This window comes from Siphateles boraxobius, unplaced genomic scaffold, assembly GCF_051911475.1.
Source record: "Siphateles boraxobius isolate OS27281-9 unplaced genomic scaffold, OSU_SipBor_1 20, whole genome shotgun sequence".
In the NCBI taxonomy this organism is placed as follows: domain Eukaryota; kingdom Metazoa; phylum Chordata; class Actinopteri; order Cypriniformes; family Leuciscidae; genus Siphateles; species Siphateles boraxobius.
In genome coordinates this window covers 19665089-19691064 of record NW_027508811.1, presented here as the reverse complement: position 1 = coordinate 19691064, position 25976 = coordinate 19665089, and the positions used below count along the sequence as shown (strand labels likewise).

At 35.6% G+C, this 25976-nt stretch overlaps 3 protein-coding genes across 5 annotated transcripts in view; 1 reads left to right on the top strand and 2 right to left on the bottom strand.

Moving 5' to 3' along the window:
* Positions 1-1125: 1125 nt before the first annotated feature.
* On the bottom strand, positions 1126-15518 carry abcg5 (ATP-binding cassette, sub-family G (WHITE), member 5). 2 transcript variants are annotated; one of them, XM_077237307.1, is made up of 16 exons: positions 15439-15518; positions 14545-14711; positions 14244-14433; positions 11624-12082; positions 10501-10622; positions 9246-9382; positions 6400-6498; positions 6054-6186; positions 5267-5406; positions 4281-4410; positions 3882-4095; positions 3398-3603; positions 2746-2884; positions 2402-2587; positions 2108-2220; positions 1126-1491 (listed from the first exon to the last, which is right to left on the bottom strand). In XM_077237307.1, exons 4-16 carry the CDS (start codon positions 11776-11778, stop codon positions 1307-1309), a joined length of 1959 nt encoding a protein of 652 aa, XP_077093422.1. In that variant the 5' UTR covers positions 11779-12082; positions 14244-14433; positions 14545-14711; positions 15439-15518; the 3' UTR covers positions 1126-1306. The 2 variants fall into 2 exon arrangements, with proteins under 2 accessions (XP_077093422.1, XP_077093423.1); XM_077237308.1 differs by lacking the exon at positions 15439-15518 and adding an exon at positions 15248-15291.
* On the top strand, positions 11974-20148 carry abcg8 (ATP-binding cassette, sub-family G (WHITE), member 8). Of its 2 annotated transcripts, none has more exons than XM_077237306.1 (13): positions 11974-12105; positions 12556-12657; positions 13977-14124; positions 14223-14461; positions 14573-14705; positions 16050-16319; positions 16399-16561; positions 16695-16790; positions 16877-17076; positions 17144-17220; positions 18736-19003; positions 19092-19219; positions 19303-20148. In XM_077237306.1, the coding sequence occupies exons 1-13, from the start codon at positions 12040-12042 to the stop codon at positions 19438-19440; spliced, it is 2028 nt and encodes a 675-aa protein (XP_077093421.1). In that variant the 5' UTR covers positions 11974-12039; the 3' UTR covers positions 19441-20148. The 2 variants fall into 2 exon arrangements, with proteins under 2 accessions (XP_077093421.1, XP_077093420.1); XM_077237305.1 differs by having other exon boundaries at positions 16692-16790.
* Positions 20149-22515: 2367 nt separating this feature from the next.
* Positions 22516-25976, bottom strand: part of lrpprc (leucine-rich pentatricopeptide repeat containing) — a 59983-nt gene continuing 56522 nt past the window's right edge. Inside the window, exons 37-38 of the mRNA XM_077237303.1 lie at positions 25291-25433; positions 22516-22743 (exon numbers count right to left, since the gene is read on the bottom strand). Coding sequence (XP_077093418.1) covers positions 22672-22743; positions 25291-25433 — 215 coding nt within the window. The 3' untranslated portion in view covers positions 22516-22671. The remainder of the gene's footprint in view (positions 22744-25290; positions 25434-25976) is intronic.

The following is a 25976-nucleotide window of genomic DNA, read 5'->3' as shown; positions in this document are numbered from 1 at the left end:
ATTTGCAAAGATTAATATAAAGGTTAATACAATTTTACACTTACTTTTTCTGGAGGTTCAGCAGGGAGACATGAATAGTTGGTAACGATTCTTTTTTCAGGAGCATCTTCTTATCAAAATCAGCTTTATAAGTTACTTCCTTCGTTAATAAAGCAGTCTGGTGAGAAAAGATTTGCGAATCGAGCAAACATGAAAGCATTGACGTTGCTCGTTGGGGAATATTCCCTTCGAAAACAAAACTCAGCCACTGTGTCTTCCCATATGGTGTCTTCAGCGGTCCGGATTTATGAACATCAAAATTACTGCTGTGATCGTTATTACACCCAAGAACAGAACAGCCCAATCGCTTAGACGCCATTCTGCTCCAGCGTATCAACAATGACGGACCTATGTGAGGGACTATGATGACTGACAGCTCGCTCAGGGCAGGGATCTGTTGAAACGCTGCTGTCAATCAACAATCGTGGGAGGGGCGTCCGATTTAGTGACGTCACAAAATCGAACGGCTCAATTTGAGGCAGGGGAAAACTTAAATAATGTTTTATCATTATATGATGGTTGTGTACAGGCACTGCCCAACACACATTTCAGTACAATCAACTTGAAAAAGTGCATGTACCATTATATGACCCCTTTAAACATTATACATTAAATGGTAACACTTTACATTAGATAACATTAGTTAGCTAATTTAGTTATAATGAACTATAAGAATGAACAATATTTCTACAGCATTTATTAATCTTAGATAATGTTAATTTCAAAATTGACTAATACTTTATTTAAATCAAAAGTTGTATCTGTTAACATTTGTTAATGCGCTGTGAACTAACATGAACAAAAATGCACTGGATTTTTATTAACTAGCATTAACAAAGATTAATAAATACCGTAACAAATGTATTGATCATTGTTATTTTATGTTAGTTAATACATTAACTAATGTAAACAAATGAGACTTTATTGTAAAGTGTTACCCATTAAATGCCACTTCTTTCTAAATACATTTTAAAAGATCAGGATAAACGTTTTTTATTTTTTTATTAAACATTTATTATGTACAACAGATCATTTACAGTCACATTACCAATCACAATATATACCGCAAACAATAATGGTGAACATTGTGGAGAAAATGGATCTATAACTGTGGAAAGGGTAGATGGATTCAGCTTTCACGGTAGTTTATTTTATATATATAATCAACATATATGATCTAGAGATATCCTATGTACAAAATAAAGAACATAACATGTTATACACATTTGCTCACTGGCACAATAACACATAAAAAACATACAGAAGCTTAGCGTTTGATGAGGTGGTCACGTATCTTGAAGCTGATGACACCCAGTATCACGAGCGCAGGCAGGAAGGCATAGAGCAGGAGGAAGTCTAGTGTGTAACGTGAGAGAGCTCCAGGATAACCCTCATCAATGATCATATTACCACTGTCTACCAGACAAGCTCCTGGCAAACCATCTAAAGGCGCTGAGAGACAAACGGTTAGTCAGAGGATGTACATATGCACTCCTTATTCATTATATGTGTTAAAATTCCCATGAACCAAAAAGTTAATCCATGTCTATCCATTTGATTCAGACAAAAACTAGCAGATATACACTACCGTTCAAAGATTTGAGATCAGTACTTTTTTAAAGAAATTAACTTTTATTCTGCAAGGATTGCATTTAAATCACTATGAAATCGCAATGGACATTTTTTATTTTTTAATGGAATATTGCAGAGTTTATTAAAAATTATTTATCCATGCACAAGTTTATTTTTAAACTTCATGTGCCCTCATAATCTTTAATCAAAAACTTTTTTCATGTTTCGAGAAGTCTTTTCACTCAGATACAGTCTATCACAATATGGGGAGGAAACATTAACAAATCTAACTGACCTCAAACTTTTGAAAGGTAGTGTAAGATTTTTTTACATTTACTAGGGACTATTAAAGGAACAAGCTTCTATCCCACATGAACTTCCTGTTGGGAAATTCATTGTCACCAGAAATTAAAAAAATGTTTGTGTTTGTCGAGCCATTTCATAGGGTCCATTCTGAGAATTGCATAAGTTTGAAGAAGACAATGATTTTTCTTACTGCAAGTGAAGTTTAGGCCATAGAACTCAGTGACGATAAGGAGCTCACAGCCGTACTTCTGGAAAGTAAGATAACTCAGCCACTGGAATACTTCAGGCATTTGTTTAAAACCCCTGAAAGAATTATAAACAAGACATTTTTCAGAACAAACGTTGCACATTTGCACTGTCTGTTTTCTAACTGGTTACAGTAGATTTAAATCAAAATGCTGAACAATCACGAACAATAAAGTATTCCTTTAGCACTAAAAAAAACAAACATGTTGGCAAGTGAGTATCAAAATCATTTCTTAACCTTAGAAATCCAGAGCCCACCATGATTCCAGCTATATTGAGTAGAGCGACCCCACTGTTGACCATATTGGGGTCTTGAACGAGACCCAACAAGACCAGCGTTAAGAGTTCACCTACGATGTGTGGCACCATGACCACTGCTGAAAAACACAGGAAGCGCAGCGGATCTGGGTTCATCCCAACAATCCTAAAACACCAAACCACACACAGAGAAACAGTCACGATCCATAAACCAGTCAATTTTATTTAATCCTGAGGACATTCCCCTGGATTTGAACCCTAGTAACCCTGACCCGAGCTCTGATGAACTCAAGTAGTTTTACACAAACACACACCCATACCTACCAATACAGGAAAGAGGTAAAGATGAACACACTGATAATACTGAAGGGCAGGATATGAATGATGTAAGCCAGAAACATCTGCCATTTCTGGTACAAGCCATCTTTACTCTCCTGGTCAGCAATGGCCCTTAAAACAGGAACTGTTTTTTAATCAAGAAAAACATAAGAATATTATCCACACTTAAAAAGTGAAAATACAGTAGCAGACACGTCTTCTGTTGCCAATTATATGCTATCTCAAGAGATCTATGTTTTAGGTCAAGCAATATTCTTTGACACGCGGGATCAATTTGTGAGGCAATACACCTCCTGTGTGTTTCTCTCTCTTATTTGGTGACCTACAGTGAAATGAGACTCTTATCGCTCATAAACTGATACATAAAGGACAGGGATTACGTTTCCCAAAAGCATTGGCTTAATTAGTCTAACTGCTGCATCATCAATTCTGCCCTATAGTCTGTGATTTGGGAATATATAAGAATTGTGTATGCACTCATTTGTTTGATACCTCAGAAACATATGTGCATAATAATTATAGTTCTTGCTGCCTTGTTGAAATGCAATGCCACAAATTATTTTTCACAAACTCTAACAATCTCTTAAATCTTAATGTATCCATTTTGAGGCACTTTGACTGTGGATGAGATACTTACATAGAGCCACAGCATTCAGCATGCCGGTGTATGGTGATGCTCCCATAGCTTGGTAGATTATACCGATTCTGTCCTGCACGGCACCTTTTGTTACATCCTTACCCAGCTTCATGAGAAAAAAAGCAATAAAGAGGCCGTAGATGAGATTCTGAGAGAGGCGCATGAGAATGCCCATCCTATCACGAGACACATTGCGTACGGTCCGCCTGTGTTGTGTGTAAAAGACAGAAATGCATGAATTAATTGAAATGCTCAAGCTCTTTAAAGCAGAATGGATTCTGATTGGCTGTCAATTTTTTTATTGTTCATCTGCTGGAAAAAATCATTCTGAAAGTGTTTTCAACAATATTGTTTCTCTGTGCTATTATCTTTATAGTTGTGGTGTGGATTCTGTTATTCTTTTATATTTAGAAAGATTTTTAGAACTATCTTTATCGTTATAGTTATCATCCTTGGTATAAACTGGTCGTGGCTTCTGTTTTACCTCAGGAGGACATTCAGTTTGGACAGGCAGTTGGGGGACTCCTTGCTTTTGAAGGGGATCATGGGTTTGTCTAGTCCTTGGCAGCTTTGCTCGATCCTTCCCAGCATGCTTTTAAAGATCTCTGAGTTCTGGTAGGCTGATGTGATGTTGTGCATGCGGCTGTAGGTGGCGGCTTCCCTCTCGCTGCAGCGTGTGTCCACAGAAGTCAGATCAACTGTTCATTACAAAGGATGATTTAATGAAAGCGGAACACACTACTAAATCCCCATATTTTTTGCAGTAAAGATAAAAGTTTTTTTAATACCAGTACATCTTAAAAACTGTATAATCATATAAAAGAAAATCTAAAAAAAAGTCTAAAGAAAAAATCAGATCTTTGGTCATCTTCTAAAGCCCTACCATAAATATCAAAGGGGTTGCAGTACTCAGGACACTCATATCCACAGCTGCTGAAGAAATCCACCATCTGTTCAGGCTGCCCACAGAACACCAGTTCCCCTCGGCTCATGATTGCTATTCGGTTAAAGATCTGTAGACGTTTATACATCTTTCAGTCATTTTATTGAGCATAATCTTCTAGCCTATGTCACTTTGATGTAAATCATTGCGCTGAATGTAAAACATACTAATTTAATACAGATATATTGTCATATGAACCATACAGGTGCATGTCAATCAATAATGTTATAACACTGAACTTAAACACTTTATGTCATGAAACAAGTTAAATAAAAAATATGCAAATTATGGTAGTAGTTTACAACATTTGGCATAATGTAATTGTAAACCTTACAAAATCAGTTGTAGTTGCTTTTAGCCATAATCCCTCACAGTCTGAAGTCTGAAGCCTTTCACCAATTGAAATTGGATAAACTCTAAGTTAAAAAAATTAAAAAATTAAAAAAAAAAACATAAAGTCATGTTTTTCAGTTACCTCTAATGCCATTGAATTGGATTGGATTATATTTTTTTCTTATATCTTAATTGTATTTCTTTGCTTTTATTTTTGCTCTTGTAGCTTGTTACTGTTTAACTGTTTTATTTTTGTTTACTTTTTTTTTTTTATTTACATTAATTAAATGTTAATATCTAATATTAATAGATGTGAAGCAACAAATGTTATGTTTAAAAAGGTGCAATACAAATAGAATGTATTATTATTGAGTGTATTTTGAGTGCATGCTGAGTCATCAACCTTTTTGTCAACTTTTAGGATAAAACTAGCATATAGAAGCACCATGGTCTACAAGCCACGTAACTCAAAGGCACATTGGATCATTCTGATGGGCTATGCGGCCTGCTTCTTACATCTGGTTATCAGCCCTGTACATTAGCCACTGTCTCACACATCCTTCCAGAGTTAAAACAGTAAAAAGTCTACTCACTCTGAATAGCTCTGAACGGGGCTGGTGGATGGTGACTATGACTATTCGATCTCTTCTGGCCAGCTCAGCCAGCAGCATCACGATCTGATTAGCCGTCATGCTGTCCAGTCCTGTGGTTGGCTCATCCAGGAGAATCACCTCTAACATGACATAACGCAAAATAGAAAAACAGGAAAAGAAATAAAACTAATGAGAAACTTTCCACAAAGTCCACTCTCTGTCTTTTGAGAGACAACTTTAAGTGTCTCATTAATTCAAGTAATTAAAGCAATTAATAGATTTGCCATTGTCTAAAGTTAGAGCCAAATTAATTGGTTGATGAATTAATTTACTGCTTGATTGGAGAAGGCAGCAGATGAAAGCCACTTATAATTGCTGGTTTGTGTTCAGGTTGGAGTGGCCTTAACTAATCCGTAGTCCACGGTCCCAGGAGACCCCTGAGGTCCAAAGAGCCAGATAAAGGATCCAGAGGGACCCTCATCAACCTCGGCTTAATATTAAAAATGTGATAACCCACTTTTAATATTCTACTTTAGTCCCTTTCACTCATTTGTCCATTCCTCAATAATCCTTTGAGGGGCTTTGGGTCACTGTGCTGGTCGCTCTGCATTTAAATAACATTTAGTCTTTAATCATATTTAGCTACTGCAGCACATGTGACGGTTGCATCATCTGAGGAAATCAACATATGCTATAGAGTGTTTGTACATCATACCTAAACAAACATTACGCTAGTATGGGTTAATATTTATTCAGGCAAGTCAGTGGGGCAGCACAAAGCACTCACTTGGGTCCTTAAGCAGCTGGCTGGCAATGGAGACCCTCCTTCTCTCTCCACCAGAAATGCCTGGAAAAATGCGGCCTCCAATCACACTGTGAGCAACATGTCCCAAACTCAACTCTGCCATGACCGCGGTTACCTATGGCAAGTCAATATGGGATAAGGTTGTTAAAAATGTACAAATGATAATGTCTTCATCATAGCTTTCTGCTCTACGAAAATATATATATTTGAGGTTTATTCATTTAAATTTAATTATCAATTGTGAGTTTTTCCAAAGTGTTTGCCTATCTGTGCTGATGTGGCAAATGAGTTGTGTGTGTTTTGACATCTGTGAAGGTAATGAGCTCACTTTCTTGTGTATGGCCTCAGCAGAGTGATTTCTCAAAGCAAGTTGAGCAGTGTATGTCAGAGTCTCCTCCACAGTCAGGTAGCTCAAGAGACTGTCACTCTGAGAGAGAGAGAGAGAAAAAACATTCTATGTAAGCATTCAAAATAAGGCTATATTGCCACATAAAGAATACTATCAATACTATTGTGAATATAAAGAGATAGTTCTTAAATTTTACAAGTGTGATTTCTAGACCTGGAAAAGTTCTGAAAATGAATAAAATCTTAATTAATTATTTTTTTTATAATGTATTTAATATTTATATAAACAAATTTATATACATTTTGTCAAGCTCCTTAATAGAGTGGTGCAGGGATGATGTCAAAACCCAGAAGACAAATTCACCAATGGTTTCCTCAAGGTTTTCCTATGGGGTTTTATAATGGGGGTTTTCAGTATATGAGTAAAATAAAGCCTGTGGTAATAACTTGATGATACTTTGACATTCTGTTTTACAATGTAAACTGCACAATCTCACACACCACACAGTCTTATCTAGTTACCTATAAACAGTGTTTGGAAAAAAATTTCAGTAACGGGGAAATCTAACGAATTACTTTTCCCGGCGTTACAACGCCGTTAACGTTACTGGATGTTAAATGCAGTGCGATAGTAGGAATATATTAAATTTGTATATTAAAAATGTACAAACACCTGTCTGTTCTACTCATTTCAACTGACTTGTGAAAACTGCTAAAAAAAATCCAAATTCTTTGACATATAGCAACTTTTTTTTTAACAGTAACGCAAATAGTTACTTTCCCTGGTGACGAGTTACTTTTATTATAGAGTAATTCAGATACTAACTTTTTGGAACAAGTAGTGAGTAACTATAACTAATTACTTTTTTAAAGTAACGTTCCCAACACTGCTTATAAACATACGTTTTCAAAAATAAACATAACTGCTTTCAAATTTGCGCTTTCGATATGAGTGCGTGTAATTTATTGTAAATTGAAAAACCCTGTTATAAAACCCCATAAGAAAATCTCGAGGGAACCAGAGGTGAATTAGTCTTCCGGGTTTTCACGTCATCCCTGCACAACTCTATATTTCATCAGCTATAATTTGGTATTTGTGAGTACAATTAAACAATTTAAAAAAAATGGTAATCACAAACTAGAAAAGAAACAAATATTTACTAGTAATACAAAGTGTAAACCCTGTAGTAGAACATTCAGTTATTGGAATTATAGAATTTCGTTTTATTTTAAAGTATTTTATTTATTATTTTAATATATTGCCAATCATAATTTCTGTAAATGAAAAGTTTGAAAATTAACATAAAATAGTCTTGGAGTCAAAAAGGTTGAGAACCCTTATTACTTTTCATTCATGGAGCACAAAATAATGTGAAAAAAGAGCAGCTTGATCAGTCTGTTAAAAATTCCAATTCCTGAAACTTCTAAGAAAGAAATTACCAATGACATGAGAGTGAGTAAATTAATACATTTAAATTTTTGGGTGAATTGTCCCTTTAAACAGCTCCCATGTTCATCCAATCAGAGCTGACCTCTGGTATGTGAGGTGTGCATGTACAGTGGTGTGTATCAGCGATAATATGCATTTTTGAAAGGTTATTCTGTTAATGTATTAAAGACTGACATTATAAACACATAAAACATTTCACAATTTTTAAACTTTGCTCCTGAGTTGGCAAGTGCTCTTAAATGTCACTGCTTTAAGTTCTTATCTGTATTTGGAGTGTAGGGCTTGTATTTATTAAGTATTAGGCTTATTCCTTTGAGGATTGAAGAAGTCATAAGGTTGTTGAGTTCGTGTGTCATGTCTACACATATCTGTACAGTGAAGTTCAATGCAAAAATCATTGCTGCAATTAGCTATCATGAGTAACATCCCTGACTTTAACTTCTCAATCAATTAAGAAAACTTCACATTTCAGGTTGACTAAACTTTATATTTTAAGGGAGCATGAGCACTTATTGGTAACACTTTACAATAAGGTTAATTAGTTATGCATGAACTGATAATGAACTGCACTTATGCAGCATTTATTAATCTTTGTTAATGTTAATTTCAACATTTACTAATACTTTATTAAAATCTAATGCACTGTAAACTAACATGATAAAAAATAAAGCTAACAAATACAGTAACAAATGTATTGCTCATGGTTAGTTCATGTTAGTTAATACATTAAAATTACAGTGCCGTTGAAGGCAGAGTTAAATGGTACAGTATGTGATTCCTGAAATGAACTGTAGTATTTGGCAAAAAAGTTTGAAATGCTGAAAAGTACTTTCTTCATCACTTCACTTGCAGCCAGTATCTGTACATTTAGCCCCTGAGACATTTAATTACGGAATTAGATTATAGCTTCCTTGCATAATAAATTTAAGCTGTAAAAATTACCTGTAATAATGGCAGTCTTGCCATGGTTATTTCATTTTCCGGAAGATATGCATGAATAGCTCCGAAGAATATTACAATGAACTCATGTGTAACAATTAAATTCAGAGTTCACTCTAGATGACCTTTACTGCAATCTTTACTCTATGTGTTTAAGTTTGGTTGTGGCAGACATGACCTCTAGATACTATAGCCAATCGCTTTTTTATCTACATATATCTTCTACAGTTGACTAAAGTACAGTCACATGTACCCCGTGACATTTACATTGACACGCACGCACGCACACACACGCACGCACGCACGCACGCACGCACGCACGCACGCACGCACGCACGCACACACACACACACACACACACACACACACACACACACTTGTGGTCAAATTCTTTTATGTTGAATACTATATTCATAATTTAACAAAACAAATCTCACCTGAAGAACATAAGAGAAACAGTCTTGAAACTGCTCTGTTTTTAGCTTTCTTCCATTTACAAAAATGTCTCCCAGAAGGTTACCAGAATTCCCAATTCGTCCTGCTATAGCATCTAACAGAGTGGTCTTTCCAGAGCCTTGAGAAAAAGGTCAACAAGTGTATTACTTTAAGATATGATATGACACTGACATTCAAAAAAATTATCTTTGCAGCCTTACGTAATGTACAAATGCATAATAAGTTGCCTTGTTCATTCTGTTGCTTACTGTTTGTTCATTTTAGTGTCTTAATGCATATATTGTGAATGATACTGGAAAGATCTATGAGAATATGATTTTATTACCGGTAATATATTTTTTTTTAATTTGTCCCTGGTTATTTTGTTTAGTGGCACTTAACCCCTATAAATAAATAAACAGAAAATCTACACAAAATGTCACATTCACCATTAGAATATCATGTTAAATAACACAATTTTTACGTATTCACAGAGATGGAAAGAATTTGCATGGAAAAGTTTAGTGCGTTATTTCATTACCCCCAAAATTAAAAGTAAACAATATCTACACCACACTTATGCTGGAGGATATGTGGGCATACTGATGTTGATCATTTTCATGTATTCTGGAGTTGCCCAAAAATATTACCTTTCTGGAACATGGTTTTGATGGAGATCCAAAAGATTTTAGGTTATAAAATACCAAGAAATGTCAATACATTATATCTAGGAAATAACACACTTAGTGTTGAGAGGAGATATATATCTTGTTAATATATTAAGTGTAGCATGTAAGAAGAGTATTACAAGGCATTGGTATAAGCCGGACACCCCCTTACTTGGAGAATGGATAGAAATTGTTAAAGAAATATTTAATATGGAAGAAATGACTTTTATTTTGAGACTTAAAAGGGACTTATTTCTAAAATATTGGAAGAAATGGATTGAGTACTGCAATGTAAACAATGAATGATTATATGTAAAACTATACTTGCTCCAGAACTGAATGTATACCCCCCGTTCTATTGTTTGCTTCTTTTTTCTTTTCTTTCCCTTCCTCCCCTGTCTTTCTAAATGTTGAAAGCTTGAAAAATTTTCAATAAAAACACAGTAAAAAAAATAAAATAAAAAAATAACACAAATTAACACATACTGTAGCTGAGTATTTATTTCACAATAGCATATTGTGGGCTCAGTAATGAAAATGTGTTCTTAGCATCACAGTCATTTCGTCTCCCAGGTTTTCAGTCACTTACCTGAGTTGCCCAGAATTCCCATTATCTGCCCACTGTCCACATGAAATGACACTTCATTCAGTATTTGCCTTGTCCATTTTTTTCTAAAAGATGAAAGGTCCCACCAGGGTCCTACATGTTCACTGTAACACACAGCAAATAAATTTTTTTATATGAAATTAACAAGAATTTTAAGTTTGTCATTGAAATTTTGTTCGAAATTGCAGGATGGAAATGAGCGGGGGAAAAAACACAGATGCAACAGTACACTCTAAAATCATGGGTTAACAAAAACAACAAAGTTTGGGTGGTGAACAAACACAGCACTGGGTAAACACAAGACCCATTCTGGGTTAATCTGACTGAGCAACCATTTTTAGAGTGTACTGTATATGTATACTTTAATGAAAGACTAAAAGCCTAAAAAAAATATATTTTATTTTAGGTATCTGCATAATTTTAGACACATCAAAAAAGCATATTAATTTTAAAAAGCTTAATTTTAACATTGTGTTGAGATTAATAAATATACAATCTCATATCTGTGTATTTAGCACTTTTTTATCTATTACTATAAGACGTCTTAAACAAGCTTCTATATTTAACATCTTCTTTCAAATTAATTTAAAAGATCTTAAATACATTTTTACATCAGAAAATATTGTCCTGTTATGCACTATTTTTATGAATTAACCGAATTAACAAAATTATCAAAAATATGTATTGTGTATTATCTATCATGTAAAAAACATTTTTAAGCAGTTTAGTAATAACTAATATTAAATAATTTCGAGATCCTTTTAAGGTTTCAAGTTCTAAAGGAGGGGTTATAAATATTGTTTGTGTAAAGTTATTTGAGTATTAAAAAGCTACACTTTAAAAGTTCTACAACATTTAACATGATCTTGAGAACTTATCATTCATTAAAATTGAAATTATAGTTTGAAGTTAATATACAGTACATTTGTCAGGTGGATAACAGCTGGACTGGAGCAAATTCTGAAATAAAACTAAAATAAACCGTTTTACCATTAACCCGGTCCTAAATTATGGTTGAAGATTCAATGCTAACTTGCATAGACTGTGAGTTTAAGACAATCATCGATTTCACTGGTTTCATTTCATATAAATGAGATATTCCTACCTCACAGTATAGGACACATTTTTGACGCTCAGGCAGCATGACGGATCCGTGTAGTCTGGGTTTGGATGGGCCGTTCTCATCTCTGACACCACCTTAAAAGATCCATTAAACCCATTCTTCTGGAAAATGTCCTGCATGGAATACGATTGACTCATTTTCACTCATCAATGGTCAAACTAGCCTGAATATCAATGTGACAGTCAGGTCCACGTCTTCAGCTGTCTGAACTCACCAGCTTGTATTTCACTGATTAAGCTGGAACCATAAACAGTGACTCTTATCAGTGGAACTTTGCTCCATTTGCTATATAGAGCCGCTTCTCTCTGCCAACTCTCAGTTTTCTCCAGGACAAGAAGAGGAGCAGGTACTTCTCTAAGCAGGACACCTGACCAGAGGGGCACAGACCCCTTTTCACCATGTCAGACCAGAGTGCTTTCCATTCAGGAGACAGCTTCAGCTCTAGAGACAAGAAACAGAGCAGGGTGAGTTCATAATGAACTATGGATATACAAGCATTCGCTACATAAAAGTGAACCTATATCCCGAGGAAGATGTTCACTTTTTATAAGTGTTGTATTCACATTCATAACAAGAGTATAGGATTATGTCCATGCTATTGCTTTATTTGTTTTATTTATTTGTTTATTTGTTCATTGAGTTCATTGAGTGTGATTCTGTACAAATGTCTCTATTACATAAATGGACCCTGAACCATGCAAGACAACTCAATCCAGTTCTCTTATCTGGCTGCATTTGATAGATCTGATAATAAAAAAAGCGGAATCTTAATTAAACTGGATACTTTAAACCAAAAGTACTGACACAAAGAATCCAAGTAAATAGATTGTGATTAAATGTAAATTAATGATTATCAAATATATAAGTGAAAGGCATCTGCACTGTGCATCAACTGCATGTTTCAACACACACAGGGTCGAGACACTCTTTTCTCATCTCCAGAGGAGGACAGCAGTCTGTATTTCACTTACAGCGGAGGACGCAATGAAATAGAAGTCCGCAATCTGAACTATGAGGTTAGAAAACTTTTCAGTCTTAGTTACATTTACATCAAATTACTCCTCAAATTACACTATTCTTCCGGTTTTCTTCTGCTAAAGTACTTAGATACTGAAATAAGGTTGACTTGACTTGACTTTTTTTCAGAAAGTAGAAATACAAACATGCAGTGGGCCCAAAAAAGAATTCGGACATATAGTATAATACAGAACATATAATAACATAAGTTATTTAAAATGTATGATGGGCAATTTATATACACTGCATTCACTACTTGTTCAGTAGATTTTTTAAAGAAATCTCTTATGCTCACCAAGACTACATTTATTTGTTCAAAAATACAGAAACAACAGTAATATTGTGAAATATTATTAAACAGTAAAATAACTGTTTTCTATTTGAATATATTTTAAAGTGTAATTTATTCCTTAGATGGCAGAGCTGAATTTTCAGCATCATTACTCCAGTCTTCAGTGTCAAATTATCCTCAAGAAATCATTCTAATATGATGATTTGCTGCTCAAGAAACATTTCTTTTTATTAATAATGTTGAAAACAGGTGTGCTAATTAATATGTTTGTGGAAACGAAACCTGATCATTTTTTTCAGGATTCTTTGATGAATAGAAATTTTAAAAGAACAGCATTTATTTGAAATCATTTGTAACTTTATAAATGATGTTACTGTAACTTTTGAACAGTTTAATGCGTCCTTAATAAAAGTATTTATTTATTTTATTTATCTTAGTGACCCAAAACCTTTCAATTTTAGATGTATAAATATCAAAATAAGTGGAAATAAAACACTTTCAATGCATTGTACAACACATTGATAATAAATTGTTCAAAATGATAATAATTTTCTGGTTTTCAAATATTAGTGTTAATGTTCAGTTTCTGTAATGGATACTTTTTATACACTAAAAATTCAGATGGCCGAAGAATGGGTCCGATTCAGAAATTGAAGCGATTTGCCACTTTGTTGATGCCACTTTGCTTGATTTAACAGGGGGTCTAGCAATTATTGTTTGATCTAAAAAATAAAAATAAAAAAAAAGATTACAAATCTGTGTTAACCATAAATGCAAAATGAAGTTCTTACATCAACCACATACAATATTTTAACAAAGTCAACGATAAGAAGCCAAATGTGTCATTGTTCATACCACATTACAATGTATTAAGTCTATTAGTTAAAGGTTTTATACCTCAGTTATAATTCATATATGTATATAATTTAGTTTTTGTCCATTAAGGGGTCCTCTGTCTAAAAAAGCTTGAAATCAAATCTAATACAATAACATTCATTAAATATGTTTCATTATATTTGCATACAGGTGGACACAGCAGCACAGATACCCTGGTATGAGAGGCTGTCAGAGTTTAAAATGCCCTGGGAAATGCATAGCAACAAGCAGACAGTTATAAATGATCTAAACCTACGTGTGCACAGTGGCCAGATGCTTGCTGTCATTGGCAGCTCGGGTACGTCAAACTTTATATGTGCAGAATTCTTCAACAGTGCACTTTAAGTGAATAACACCATCATAAAAAGCCAGAAAGAAACAAAGTGTTTGTTGCAGGCTGTGGGAAGACCTCCTTACTGGACATCATAACATGTCGAGATGAGGGTGGCTCCATGAATTCAGGAGATATTCTGATCAACGGGAAACCTTCCACACGTTCCCTGGTGAAGAAAAGCATTGCTCATGTACGGCAGGATGACCGTTTGTTACCGCATCTCACAGTACGAGAGACGCTGGCCTTTGTGGCGAAACTGCGGCTGCCAGCGCACTTCACACAGGAACAGAGAGATCAGCGGGTGAGCAACTGAGAACATACAGTAAATGCTTACATGACCCAGTTAAAGGTTATGTGTGAATAACTGTCAGCATCCCTTCTCACCTGTTGGGGGTGTGTTTGACCTTTACAGGTGGATGACGTCATCGCAGAGCTGCGTTTGAGGCAGTGCGCCCACACACGCGTGGGGAATGAGTATGTGCGGGGAGTGTCAGGTGGCGAGAGGAGGAGGGTCAGCATCGCTGTACAGCTACTCTGGAATCCAGGTGAGTCTTTGACAAACCGACATAGGTATGAAATGAAAACACGCTCCAAGTCAACAGGAAATCAAATGTGACCCTGTTTACATTAATGCATTTAGCAGAAGCTTTTACCCTAGGTGACTTTGCATTTAAGGCAGCCTATACACATTTTATCAGTTCATTAATCAAACCCATGACCTTGGCGTTGCTAACTTGGTAGTGCCATGCTCAACGGTTTGAGCTTCAAGAATGTTTTTTACTTAAATAAAGCATGTTCTAAATATTATTGTTGATTATTCATGCACATTATTATCGATAAAAACAATGATTTGTCTTCGAAATCGAGCAATATCACGAACAATAGTGATGTTGTTCCGAATAGACCTTATTCAGAGCAGCGCCATGACAGGAAAGAAAGCGATACTGTGTGAGATCACTTGTTTCAACTGCTCATGTTGCCTGCAGTTTTTGTCAACTGAAACTTCTTGGAAAGGTATTTTGCAGTGTTTCGTCAGCAGAACAATCCAAAAACACATCAAATAAATAATAGTACAGCCCAAACCCACTGAAGAGATGTCTTTCCCTCACACTCACAGCCTCGCTTTCAGTTTCCCCCTTAAAAATCAAAAGGTGGCGCTGCTGTGAATAAATCGTGATTTGGGTCTAGAAGTGAGGGGAAGATTTACGTGCGATTGTGAGCGTGATATTACTTTTATGCAACAGTTAAATAACAAGAAGTTAATATCAAGTAACTTACATTTAAGTTGTTGTCTATCTTTGCTTCGCCAAACAGCCAAAGCAACCGCCGCGTCTCAAAGCAAATGGAGTGTGTTTGAATGAATCGAGTGTGAAATATTCTGACTCGCCAGATTTTTTGAACGAACAGGATGTGTACATTAATTATTTCTAAAGTATTCTAAACCCAAAGACCATAAAGTATAAAAGACTAAAAATACTATTAAAAAAAGCTAAAAATAAACTAATTTCCAAAAGTAGCTTATTGGTTGCACACACGCAGATTGTAAACTAAAACACGTTAAACATTTTTTTAAAGCGTACTTGAAATACAATACACTGAATTAAAGTCAAATATGAAAATCCTAAACTTATTTTAATGCAGCTAACTGACAGCATTACTCATTTTCATTTAGTAACTTGATGTGACTAAAATAAAAAACTGGCCTATATAGAAAACAAAACAATAAAAATGACGAAATAGAATTAGCCTACTAAAACTTTAACTAAAATTAAAATGAAATATTAAAAAATAATTCAAAGTAAATAAAAACATTATAGTATCTCAATGATAGGCTACTAAAATAACACTGGTCAGAATCATGACTTTGGTTATATTTTATTTGTTTTCAGGTATTCTCATCCTAGATGAACCTACTTCAGGTCTGGACAGCTTCACAGCCCATAATTTGGTCATTACATTGAACCGTCTGGCTCGAGGGAACCGCCTGGTGTTGCTGTCAGTCCATCAGCCTCGTTCAGATATCTTTCAGCTCTTTGACCTGGTGGTGCTCCTGTCTTCTGGTTCAGCTGTGTATTGCGGTCAGGCAAAAGACATGGTACCTTACTTCACTGCTCTTGGGTACCCGTGTCCAAGGTACTGCAACCCCTCTGACTACTACGGTGAGTGGAAAGAATACCGATGTCTTTAGTTGATCATGTGGTTTGGTTGTTGTATCTGAACTGTGAACTTCTCTTGCAGTGGACTTGATAAGCATTGATAGGCGAAGTCCTGAAAAAGAAGCACAATGTTTGGAGAAAGCCAGGACGTTAGCAGCCCAGTTTGTAGAGAAGGTAAAGAACACAGAGGATTTCATGTGGAAATCAGAAGACTGTGGTCCTTCAGAATTGGACACCACTCAAAGGTAAATTTTGATATTCATATTGTTATTTGTTCTTTCAAACTGAAGCTTTCATGACAAGCATTTATAATAACCTCACATACATCAATGAAAATGAAAAGCACAGAAGCTGATAATACAATTTCTACACCAGCAGTGTTCCTCATGTTTTGAATAAGGAATCAGTGATCACAGTTTCCAAACAGAAGGATCGCCTGCCGGGAAAAGTGCAACAGTTCACAATCCTAATCAGGTAAATAAACTCGAAAACGCTTTTTATTGTAAAATTTGTTTTGCTCAAAGTGTCTCCTGAAATTTGTTTCCCTGTCTTTTTTATAGGCGGCAGGTATTTAACAACTACCGGGACCTGGTGACGCTGGTGGTTCATGGTTTAGAAGCCTTGCTGATGTCACTGCTCATCGGTTTCCTTTACTTCGGAGCTGGGGATGAGGGTCTTTCTATCCAAGATACTGTGGCTTTGCTCTACTTGATAGGAGCTCTGACACCGTTTGCTGTTGTGCTGGACGTCATCGCAAAGTGTGGGTGAATTATTAATTTTTTGGGTGTCTCCTGAAGTCCAGTGGTGTAATATTTTGTTTTTTACAGGTCATTCAGAAAGAGCCATGCTTTATCATGAACTGGAAGATGGCATGTACTCTGTCACCTCATACTTTTTTGCCAAGGTACTGTAAATAAACTGCATTATGTAAGAGCTTCAGACATGACAGTGGTGTTGATGTATAGACCTTTAGGCATCACAATAAAATCACCTTTTTTATATATATATAATATACAAATTTCATATTGTTGTAAATGCTGGACACATATAGGATTATATTTTTTCTAGAGCTTTTCATGAACGTGAAAACGTGCAGTTACAGAGTTAAACATGTTGATCAGTTTTTTGTCTTGGGTTTTGAAAAATGTTTTACAATAGATGATTGAACAATGCGCAGTGTGATTAGTAATATACAACTGTTAGTTCTGGTCCTCGGAATTGATTAGCCATGCGGCATTCACTATTTATATCATTGCACTTTTCTGTGTTTATGCATTCCAGACATATTGTCAGTTTGTCAATTAGTAGTAGTAGGGATTTTTCAGTGACTCTTTCCACGAGTTACATCATTATACCAGTAGGTGGCGGGGGGCAAGTGACCTTCTTTCTGAGTGAGTCACTTGAATTCTTCACTCAATCCATTTATTTAAACACACTGTATCATTGAGGGACTAAAAATCAGTGTTGTTATTGTTAACTAAAACAATTACAAATTGTTTTCAGTAATTAAAGCTGAAATAAAATAGAAATGTTAGATAAAAACTTAAACTTAAAAGCCAACTGAAATAAGTCAAAGTGCTAAAAAAATATAAGTTGCTCTGTATTAACTTCTGGTTTATTAAAGCAATTGTGGCCATTTGCAAAAGTTGCAGCCTTAAATTTCTCAGTTCAATCAACTTGGCTGTATAAGTAATTTCAACTTAAATTATATTAAACTGACTTTTAAAAAATTGTTGGGTCTTTGAAAAAAAAAAGTTGACAATTGCTAATCTTATTTGGATGAGCTAAAGTAATGTAAAAACATGTTGTCATGACTTATTGATCATATCATTTTTTTTTACAGATTTGTATGTCATGTACCAGTCTTTTGAATTTAAAGTCGGCATGAAACGGAACTTGCGATAGTCTTTTCTTCCCTATTGTAACGTATATCTGAGTGAAACTAATTTTGGAATGAGAAAAAAATGAAAGGCGGGACTTGATTTCTTCCTTCGGGAAGCTGGGTGTTGTTAACTAAATGGAGGCAAATCTGAATGCCAGTTTGCAGTCAGTTGTGGAGGATATTTTGTTCCACCCTCCGCTAAGACACACTTCATGAAGAGAACAGATGTCGTATGGAGGGGAAGGTGCACGGATAAATCATTTATAATAAAAACTGCAACATTCTTTAAAAAAAAAAAGAATATTTAATTTTGATTTTCATGGCAACTTTATTAGACTTGAATCATTATATTTATTAATATATGTTTCTAATAAGACAGTTAGAAATAGAAACATTTGAGCTACATAAAATTTCAAACAGAAGTGAGTGACATGACAGGGAAAGGTTACCAGCTGAATATTAGCTCCTGTTTTGCCAGTGGACTTTGTCAGCTCTTGACGTTAAATGAGATATTTCAAGCGCCGGGGTCTCTTTCAGGTCCTTGGTGAGCTGCCAGAGCACTGTGCCTTTACACTGGTATATGGTGTGCCCATCTACTGGTTGGCTGGGCTCAACAGCGCTCCCGACCGCTTCCTTCTCAGCTTCCTGTTGGTGTGGCTGATGGTGTATTGCAGTCGCTGCATGGCCCTATTTGTGGCGGCAGCCCTGCCAACATTGCAGACCTCGTCTTTCATGGGCAACGCTCTTTTCACTGTCTTCTATTTGACTGCTGGCTTTGTCATTAGTCTGGAAAACATGTGGCTGGGTAAAAACATCACTGAGTTAACAGAATTGGCACTAGCTACAAATCTGCTAGTATTCCTTAAATTAATACTGATTTTCATTACCAACAGTGGCGTCTTGGTTTTCTTACATATCCTTCATGCGTTGGGGTTTTGAGGGGATGTTGCAGGTTCAGTTCCGTGGGACCAGACTCCCAATCTCTATTGGAAACTTCACTGTAGAATTTGATGGTATTAAGGTGAGTTATCTGACCTTACTGAAAAACTATATGGTTTATATTCATGGATACCATTACATTAAAATGTTACGGTTTGTTTTCAGGTTGTGGAGATGATGAACATGAACCAGTATCCACTGTATTCCTGCTACCTTGTGCTAATAGCTGTTGCTTTAGTTTTCATAGTGCTCTATTACCTGTCACTAAGATTCATTAAACAGAAATCCAGTCAGGACTGGTGAGGAGGACAGATCAAATCAGCAGCATAAAATCTGGTCCACATTTGCAGCTTGTTCCTACCAAGAAACCGGTCTTATAACCACAGATTTTATAAAGCAACTCGGTCAAGTCAAAATATAGCTCTCACCAAAATGAATATGTTATGCCAAATATGTTGAAGATTCGAAGTATGGAATCTCATTATTTAACTCTTTACAGACATTTTATTCAGTGTTCTGATGCATTTCATCTATTGAGTTCAATCACAACAGAACAATCTCTGGTTTTCAGTTTGAAGGCTTCTTAGATGACCGTGATTGAGGCTGAAACTACGTCAACTAATATTGAGTTTCATTGTACTACCACTAACTGCCGCTGGATGGCAGTAACATACTATGTTTTTTTTCACTCGGTAAAGTTTACTTAATTATTAACTTTTTTGGTAAACCACTAGATATCATGTTTAGAAGATAGCTTACAACAAATTAACTGTAACATGTCACAATGTAGATTTGTCACAGTGTATTACTGGAAGAGTTTTGAAAGTTTTAAATGTTATAGAAACCCAAATGCACTGGTGTACACGATCTACACGCTAAGATTTAGGCCTAAGAATTTGCTACTCGTAATGTATTTGTGTTTGATTCCACATGTCTGCTGTCATTTAATGCAGCATGATGTTGAACAGAGAGATAAATAACTACAACTGCAAGAGAAATAAAAAAGAAAAACTACTGATGTGATGTTTCAAACATTACTTGTACTTAACAATTAAATATACAACCTAATGTCAGTGTTAGGAACAAATTTATACTGGAAATATTCCAGTCGTACACAACATCTGTGTATCATTATATTACTCGGTACTTTCTTAGGTAAGTACATTAAGTACACATAAATGCACATACATGTAAAATAAAGTGCAACCTGTAAAAGAGATATCTGTAAAACTGTCTGACTGCGCCAAATGTTTTTGTAAAATTAAGAGCAAGATATTTTATTAGACTTGCTTATTCAGCCACGTGACTTTTTCATTCATCCCCATATTTGTGTATGGAAGTCTATTTTTGCCACATATGGAGATGAATTGTGTATTTAGTATATATAAATGTACGATTGTAAGATTTGGTAGGGTCTATGCTAACTTGAGATCTGTAAAAAGGGTTTTTATGACCTGGCATTGATCAAATCCAGTGATCAACGTTGCTTTGCTCCACTGATGGTCATAAATATGACGCACAAGCAGCAAAGTCATTACAGTAGCTCTTAGTGTGTCGGCACATGAAATTTAAAGTAGTCTTATAATGTATGAAAACTATAAAAAAAAAATGGTGGAAACTGAAACGGCCATGCTTGTATCACACTTTAGTGTGACTTTCTGTGAAGACAAAAATGGTAGATCCACTTAAAGTATAATTCCAAACTGTTGATATCATCACTTATATATCATTTTAAAATGTAATGATGCTAGTGAGCTTGCTAAGAGACGAGTTCTTCAAAGATGTTGTCTCTCTAAGGCATCTCATCAGCTTTTACTCTGCCATCTGCATTTGGCTTGAACAAATCCTCGTGTTCTCCAACTCTCCGGAGTTCCTCAGAAAACAGCCGTCCACCTCCCTTTGAGACAGAAAACTGCGGGAGAATGAGCTCCACTGCAATAACTAAAAAACACTAAGACATGCAGAAATGTTACATAACGTAATAGTATATAATAGTAATATAATTCACAGAAATGTGATACGAGCAAGTGTCACAATAAATGTCTGTAACCTTTCATTTGCAATAAAAAAGTGTCAAAATATACACTACAGATCAAAAGTTTGGCGTCAGTACAATTTTTTAAAATAATAAATTCATACTTTAAGTCCTCTTTTAAATTCTGTTTTTTTTTTTTACTTTCTATTCATCAAAGGATCCTGTTAATCCTGATTGATACTGTTTTTTGAACAGCAAATCCACATGTTAGAATGATTTCTAAAAAAGATTATGTGACTGAAGACTGGAGTAATGATGCTGACAATTCAGCTTTGCCATTTTAGGAATAAATTACATTTTAAAATAGATTAAAACAGAAAATAGTTATTTTACATTGTAATAAAATATGTAACAATATTACTGTTCTCATTGTATTTTTGATCTAATAAATGCAGCCATGGTGAGCATAAGCAACTTTTAAAATTTTTTTTTTAAATCATACAGACTCCGTCCAAACATTTGAACTGTAGTGTAGATGTATTTTATTCAAAGTAAATGCATCTGTAAATGTACCTGGAATTCACAAAGTGCTTCACAACTTTTACTTAATTTTTTTACATTTAGATATCAAACCACTAAGACTTCATTTTCAATGTTATCTACATTAGAAAAATGAAGAACACGCTCCAATGTATTTCTGGTATTCAATGACCTTTGCAGTGACAATACTGTGTCACGAGAGTCTAAAGAGGTCAGAGGTCAAACCTACACTAGTAAAGACACCAGAGGAGAGAAGAGCTGGTCCCCTAACGCTCACAGCGAGATCTCTTCAGACTTCAGTTGACTGCCACTGGATGGCAGCGATGTTCTTTTCGTTTCCTTCCACACTTTTGTTCAATTTGGCAAGAGATTAGAGCAGAGCTTTGGTAAATATCCATAAACAGCTTTTCTTTGTTCCAGCCTGAATGTTTATTTATTCAAATATGTAGAAGATTTTACCGCTCATCAAAGCGTGTGACGATAAGGCTATATCAAAAATCTTTTGAAAGGTTTTGTAAGTCATGCATTTGTTTTAAAAGCTAGATAATGTACGTTTTTTGCACTTGTGTTAAATCCTGATAAATGTACGTTTCAAAGAAGAAAAAAAATTGAAAGCAGGATGCATGTCAGTTGATCCATGATTGTTCCAATGAGATGTTTATTATACAGCACTGTATTAGGCTACTATACATAATTAAGATTATGGGTCATGAAATGGTAAAGAACTTTACTGAGCTTTTCACAAATAATCCATGTTGTCTTTTAATGCTTCTTATATGAATATTTCCATTTGTTGAAAACAGCTCATAGTGCGACACTCATTTAAGGAACAAACTAAAGAAAAGTTAACGAACGAGTCACTATAGTTTTGGGTTTACATTTATTTGCATAAATATTTATGTACACGTTAACTTTATCATGACATCATTATGAAGGGCAAAAACAAACAATCACAGTTTAACACAAGCTGTGCACATCTGCTGTATATAAAAAACAAATGAAGGAACTGGAAGGTGTTTTTAGTCGTCGGCCGGCCCCACGGATTCTAAGCGCCGCTGCTTCAGTTTGTCAGCGTAGAAACGAAAAGACTCCTGCGAAACAAAAAAACAAAAAGATTTTTCATTTTTACTCCGTAAGAGGCAAAACAAGCCAAACATTTTCAACACAATTGTACTTAGAATGAGTGTTGTGTTCCAGTCAGTATCCGTGGGCTCTGTGTAGTTGCGTTTCCTGCCCTCTAGGGCAAACTAATAACAACCACAGGGTCCAAACAAATCCTACGCTCTCGTTTCATCTTACAAACCGTATTAATTCACAAATAACATATTTACTCTTTCACCCCTCCCGTAATTAAACAGCACAGGCTCTATTTTTGGAAGGTGAATGCTTTTAGAAGATTACCATTTCTCCAACAATGTATATTCCCTTATTAATGGGGTAATTAAAGTCGATAAATAACAGCCGCTGTGTACGAGAAATAAGGCCAGATGTGAACGGCACCTCAAATCTCTCCTTATCGCCTCTCTCCGGAGACTCTTTGTACTGTGGTATTAGTGGCGGCCGGGGGACGAAGGAATTGAATGGAGCGGGATGGAGTGCTACCTGAGATTGCTTTGTGGGAACTTAAAAGGTGCACTGAGAGCGCAGAGGTGCGGTGAGGTTTGTAGAAGGCTAGCAGTCTCCTCTAAAGCTGTTGAAAAACACCGGAGCGCAGTTCTGACAGGGAGTAAATAATACACGAGCGTGTGAAGTGGACTCTTACGCTACTGTAAAAGTAGCATTATTTCATGTGTGACTTCAAACTGGACACCAATCAATTAGTGCTCGACCAACTTCACAAATGGTTATTAAATAAAAAAGCATTAAAAAAAAAAAAAAAGAAATGACATCCAATCATGCTGAAAAATCACAACTGCCCACACAATAGGTGCACAGCATGTGTGGTTCATGAAGAAGCTCATGTTTTGAATTGAGCAATTTGTTGCATAATACTGAAGTAAACATCTACATTACCGTTCAAAAGTTTACAGTAAGTAAGATTTTTGCTAACCAAGGCTGCATTTATTTGACTAAAAATACAGTAAACCTGAAATATTACAACCAAAAAAAAAAAATTTGAATACATTTTGAAATTTAATGTGTTCCTGTAATATCAAAGCTGCATTTTCAGCATCATTACTCCAATCTTCAGTGTCAAATGATCATTCAGAATTCATTCTCATATGCTTATTTGGTGCTCAAGAAACATTTCTTATTATCAATGTTGAAAACAGTTTCATGCTGTTTAATATTATGCTGCTTAATATTTTCATGGAAACCATTACTTTTTTTAAATCTTCAAAAAAAAAAAACTAGTAGTAACAGTAGTGTAGGTTTGCAGGAAACATACCGCTCTATATTCATTTTGAGAGTATTCGGTGTGCAAGTAGGGCTGAACGTTATATAAAATATTCACTATATGTGTGATGATTTTGCTGGAGATACAAAAACTGGCGACATCATGAATATCGCAAAGATTTGAGTGTGCCTACAATTTGACCTTTAAGTCTTAACATTTAGGAAAGCATCTAAAATTTATGAAAAGCAGTAGTAAAAATATCATTTGAGTAAGTCAGACTCATTTCTGTGAGTCCGTTAAAACTGTCCAATGAAATGAATCAATTCAAAATTCTAAGTGAACAATTTGCCTGTATAATCTGAGCCGATAGCCTCGTGGGCAGCACTCCTACATGTAGTGTGGTCGCACTGAGTTGAGTCCCAGCTTAAGTACTCTTCCCGGTCCTGAGCTTTGTGGCATGATGTATTATCTTGCTGGAAGTAGCCTTCAAAAGATGGGTACAATGTGGTCATAAAGGGATGGACATGGTCCACAACAATACTCAGGTTGCCTGTGGCATTTAAACGATGGTCAATTGGTACTAAGAGGCCCATAGTGTGCCAAGAAAACATCCCCCACACCATTGCACCACCACCAGCCTGAACCGTTGATAGAAGATAGATCCATGATTTCATGTTGTTTATGAAAAATTCTGACTCTACCATCTGAGAGTTGCAGCAGAAATCGAGACTCGTCAGACCAGACAATGTTTCTGCAATCTTCTATTGTCCAATTTGGGTGAGCCTGTTCAAATTGAATGATTGAATGAAATTCTAATGTACTACATCCGCCATGTTGTCATTGTCATGTGAACTACAGCGTCAGTTGCGTCGCTTTACTTTCATTCACAAATCCTCTCCTGTGGCCTCATGGGATAGTAACGAGCTCCATCGAATGCAAACTTCGAAATTCCACCGGAAGTAGTCGGTAATCCAGGTACTTTTTGTCTACTGTTTTATAAATACTATGAATTCGTACATACCACTTGGCTCACATACCGTTTTTCGCATAATATATAGCATAAAAGAAGGCATATTTGGACAAAGCGTATGTAATCTTGTCCTCATTTACTGGAACAAATATTATGTTTGCAATTATTTAAACAACATTGTTTCAATACATTTTTCAAAAAAATTGAAATCGACTTTGCAACAATGCCTGTTTGGTTTAAATGATTTCTCTTATTTAATAATAAAAAATAAACTTGCCCGAAAATTACATGTTCAAAATGTATGAAATGTTAATTATTGTGGATGATTACCGGAGGCTCTTGGAAGGGAAGAGTTTCTCCAGCTTCTGTGTATAGTACCGCCAGTCTTTTGAGAGTTAACTCCTCAGCCTTCACCCCCTCAGCCTGCATGCGCTCATACAGAGCCTTCGCTGAACTGAGGTCTTTATCCAAACCTGTTGAGAGTGAGGCAGAACAACAGCTGTGTTAAACAACCAATATTTCATCCTGCACATATCAGGCCTCATGAAATAGTGATGCTGCAGAGGTCTCTAAGTACTGAAACGTGTCAAAGTTCTCACGGTAGGCTGGCTAAAGTAGACCCTCATTAGGGAACATGTGTTTGTATTAGCAAACGTGCCTCCTGTGAATCAGTCAATGAGCTCCGCTTGCTGCATTTTTAATTGGCAGACTATTAACGGACTACCTTTGCTGTGTGCCAAAACAGTGGGGCGATTCAAACATGCCAGTGAGATGAGGACAGACTTAATGCCATTGTCCACCAGATGAAGCATGGAGCTAGAAACAGTGATCATGTTAAAATAAAACACTATTCAATGACAGAGGCAGAACAACATGTGCAGTTCCAGATGAGTTCAGAGTAAAACAATAGCACTGTTTCTTAAGTTGTGGTCACATTTACTTTTGTTCATTTATACAGGCGAAATTCAGTGATTTCACCCAAACAGATTTCACAATGGGTTCAAATTGGTTACACT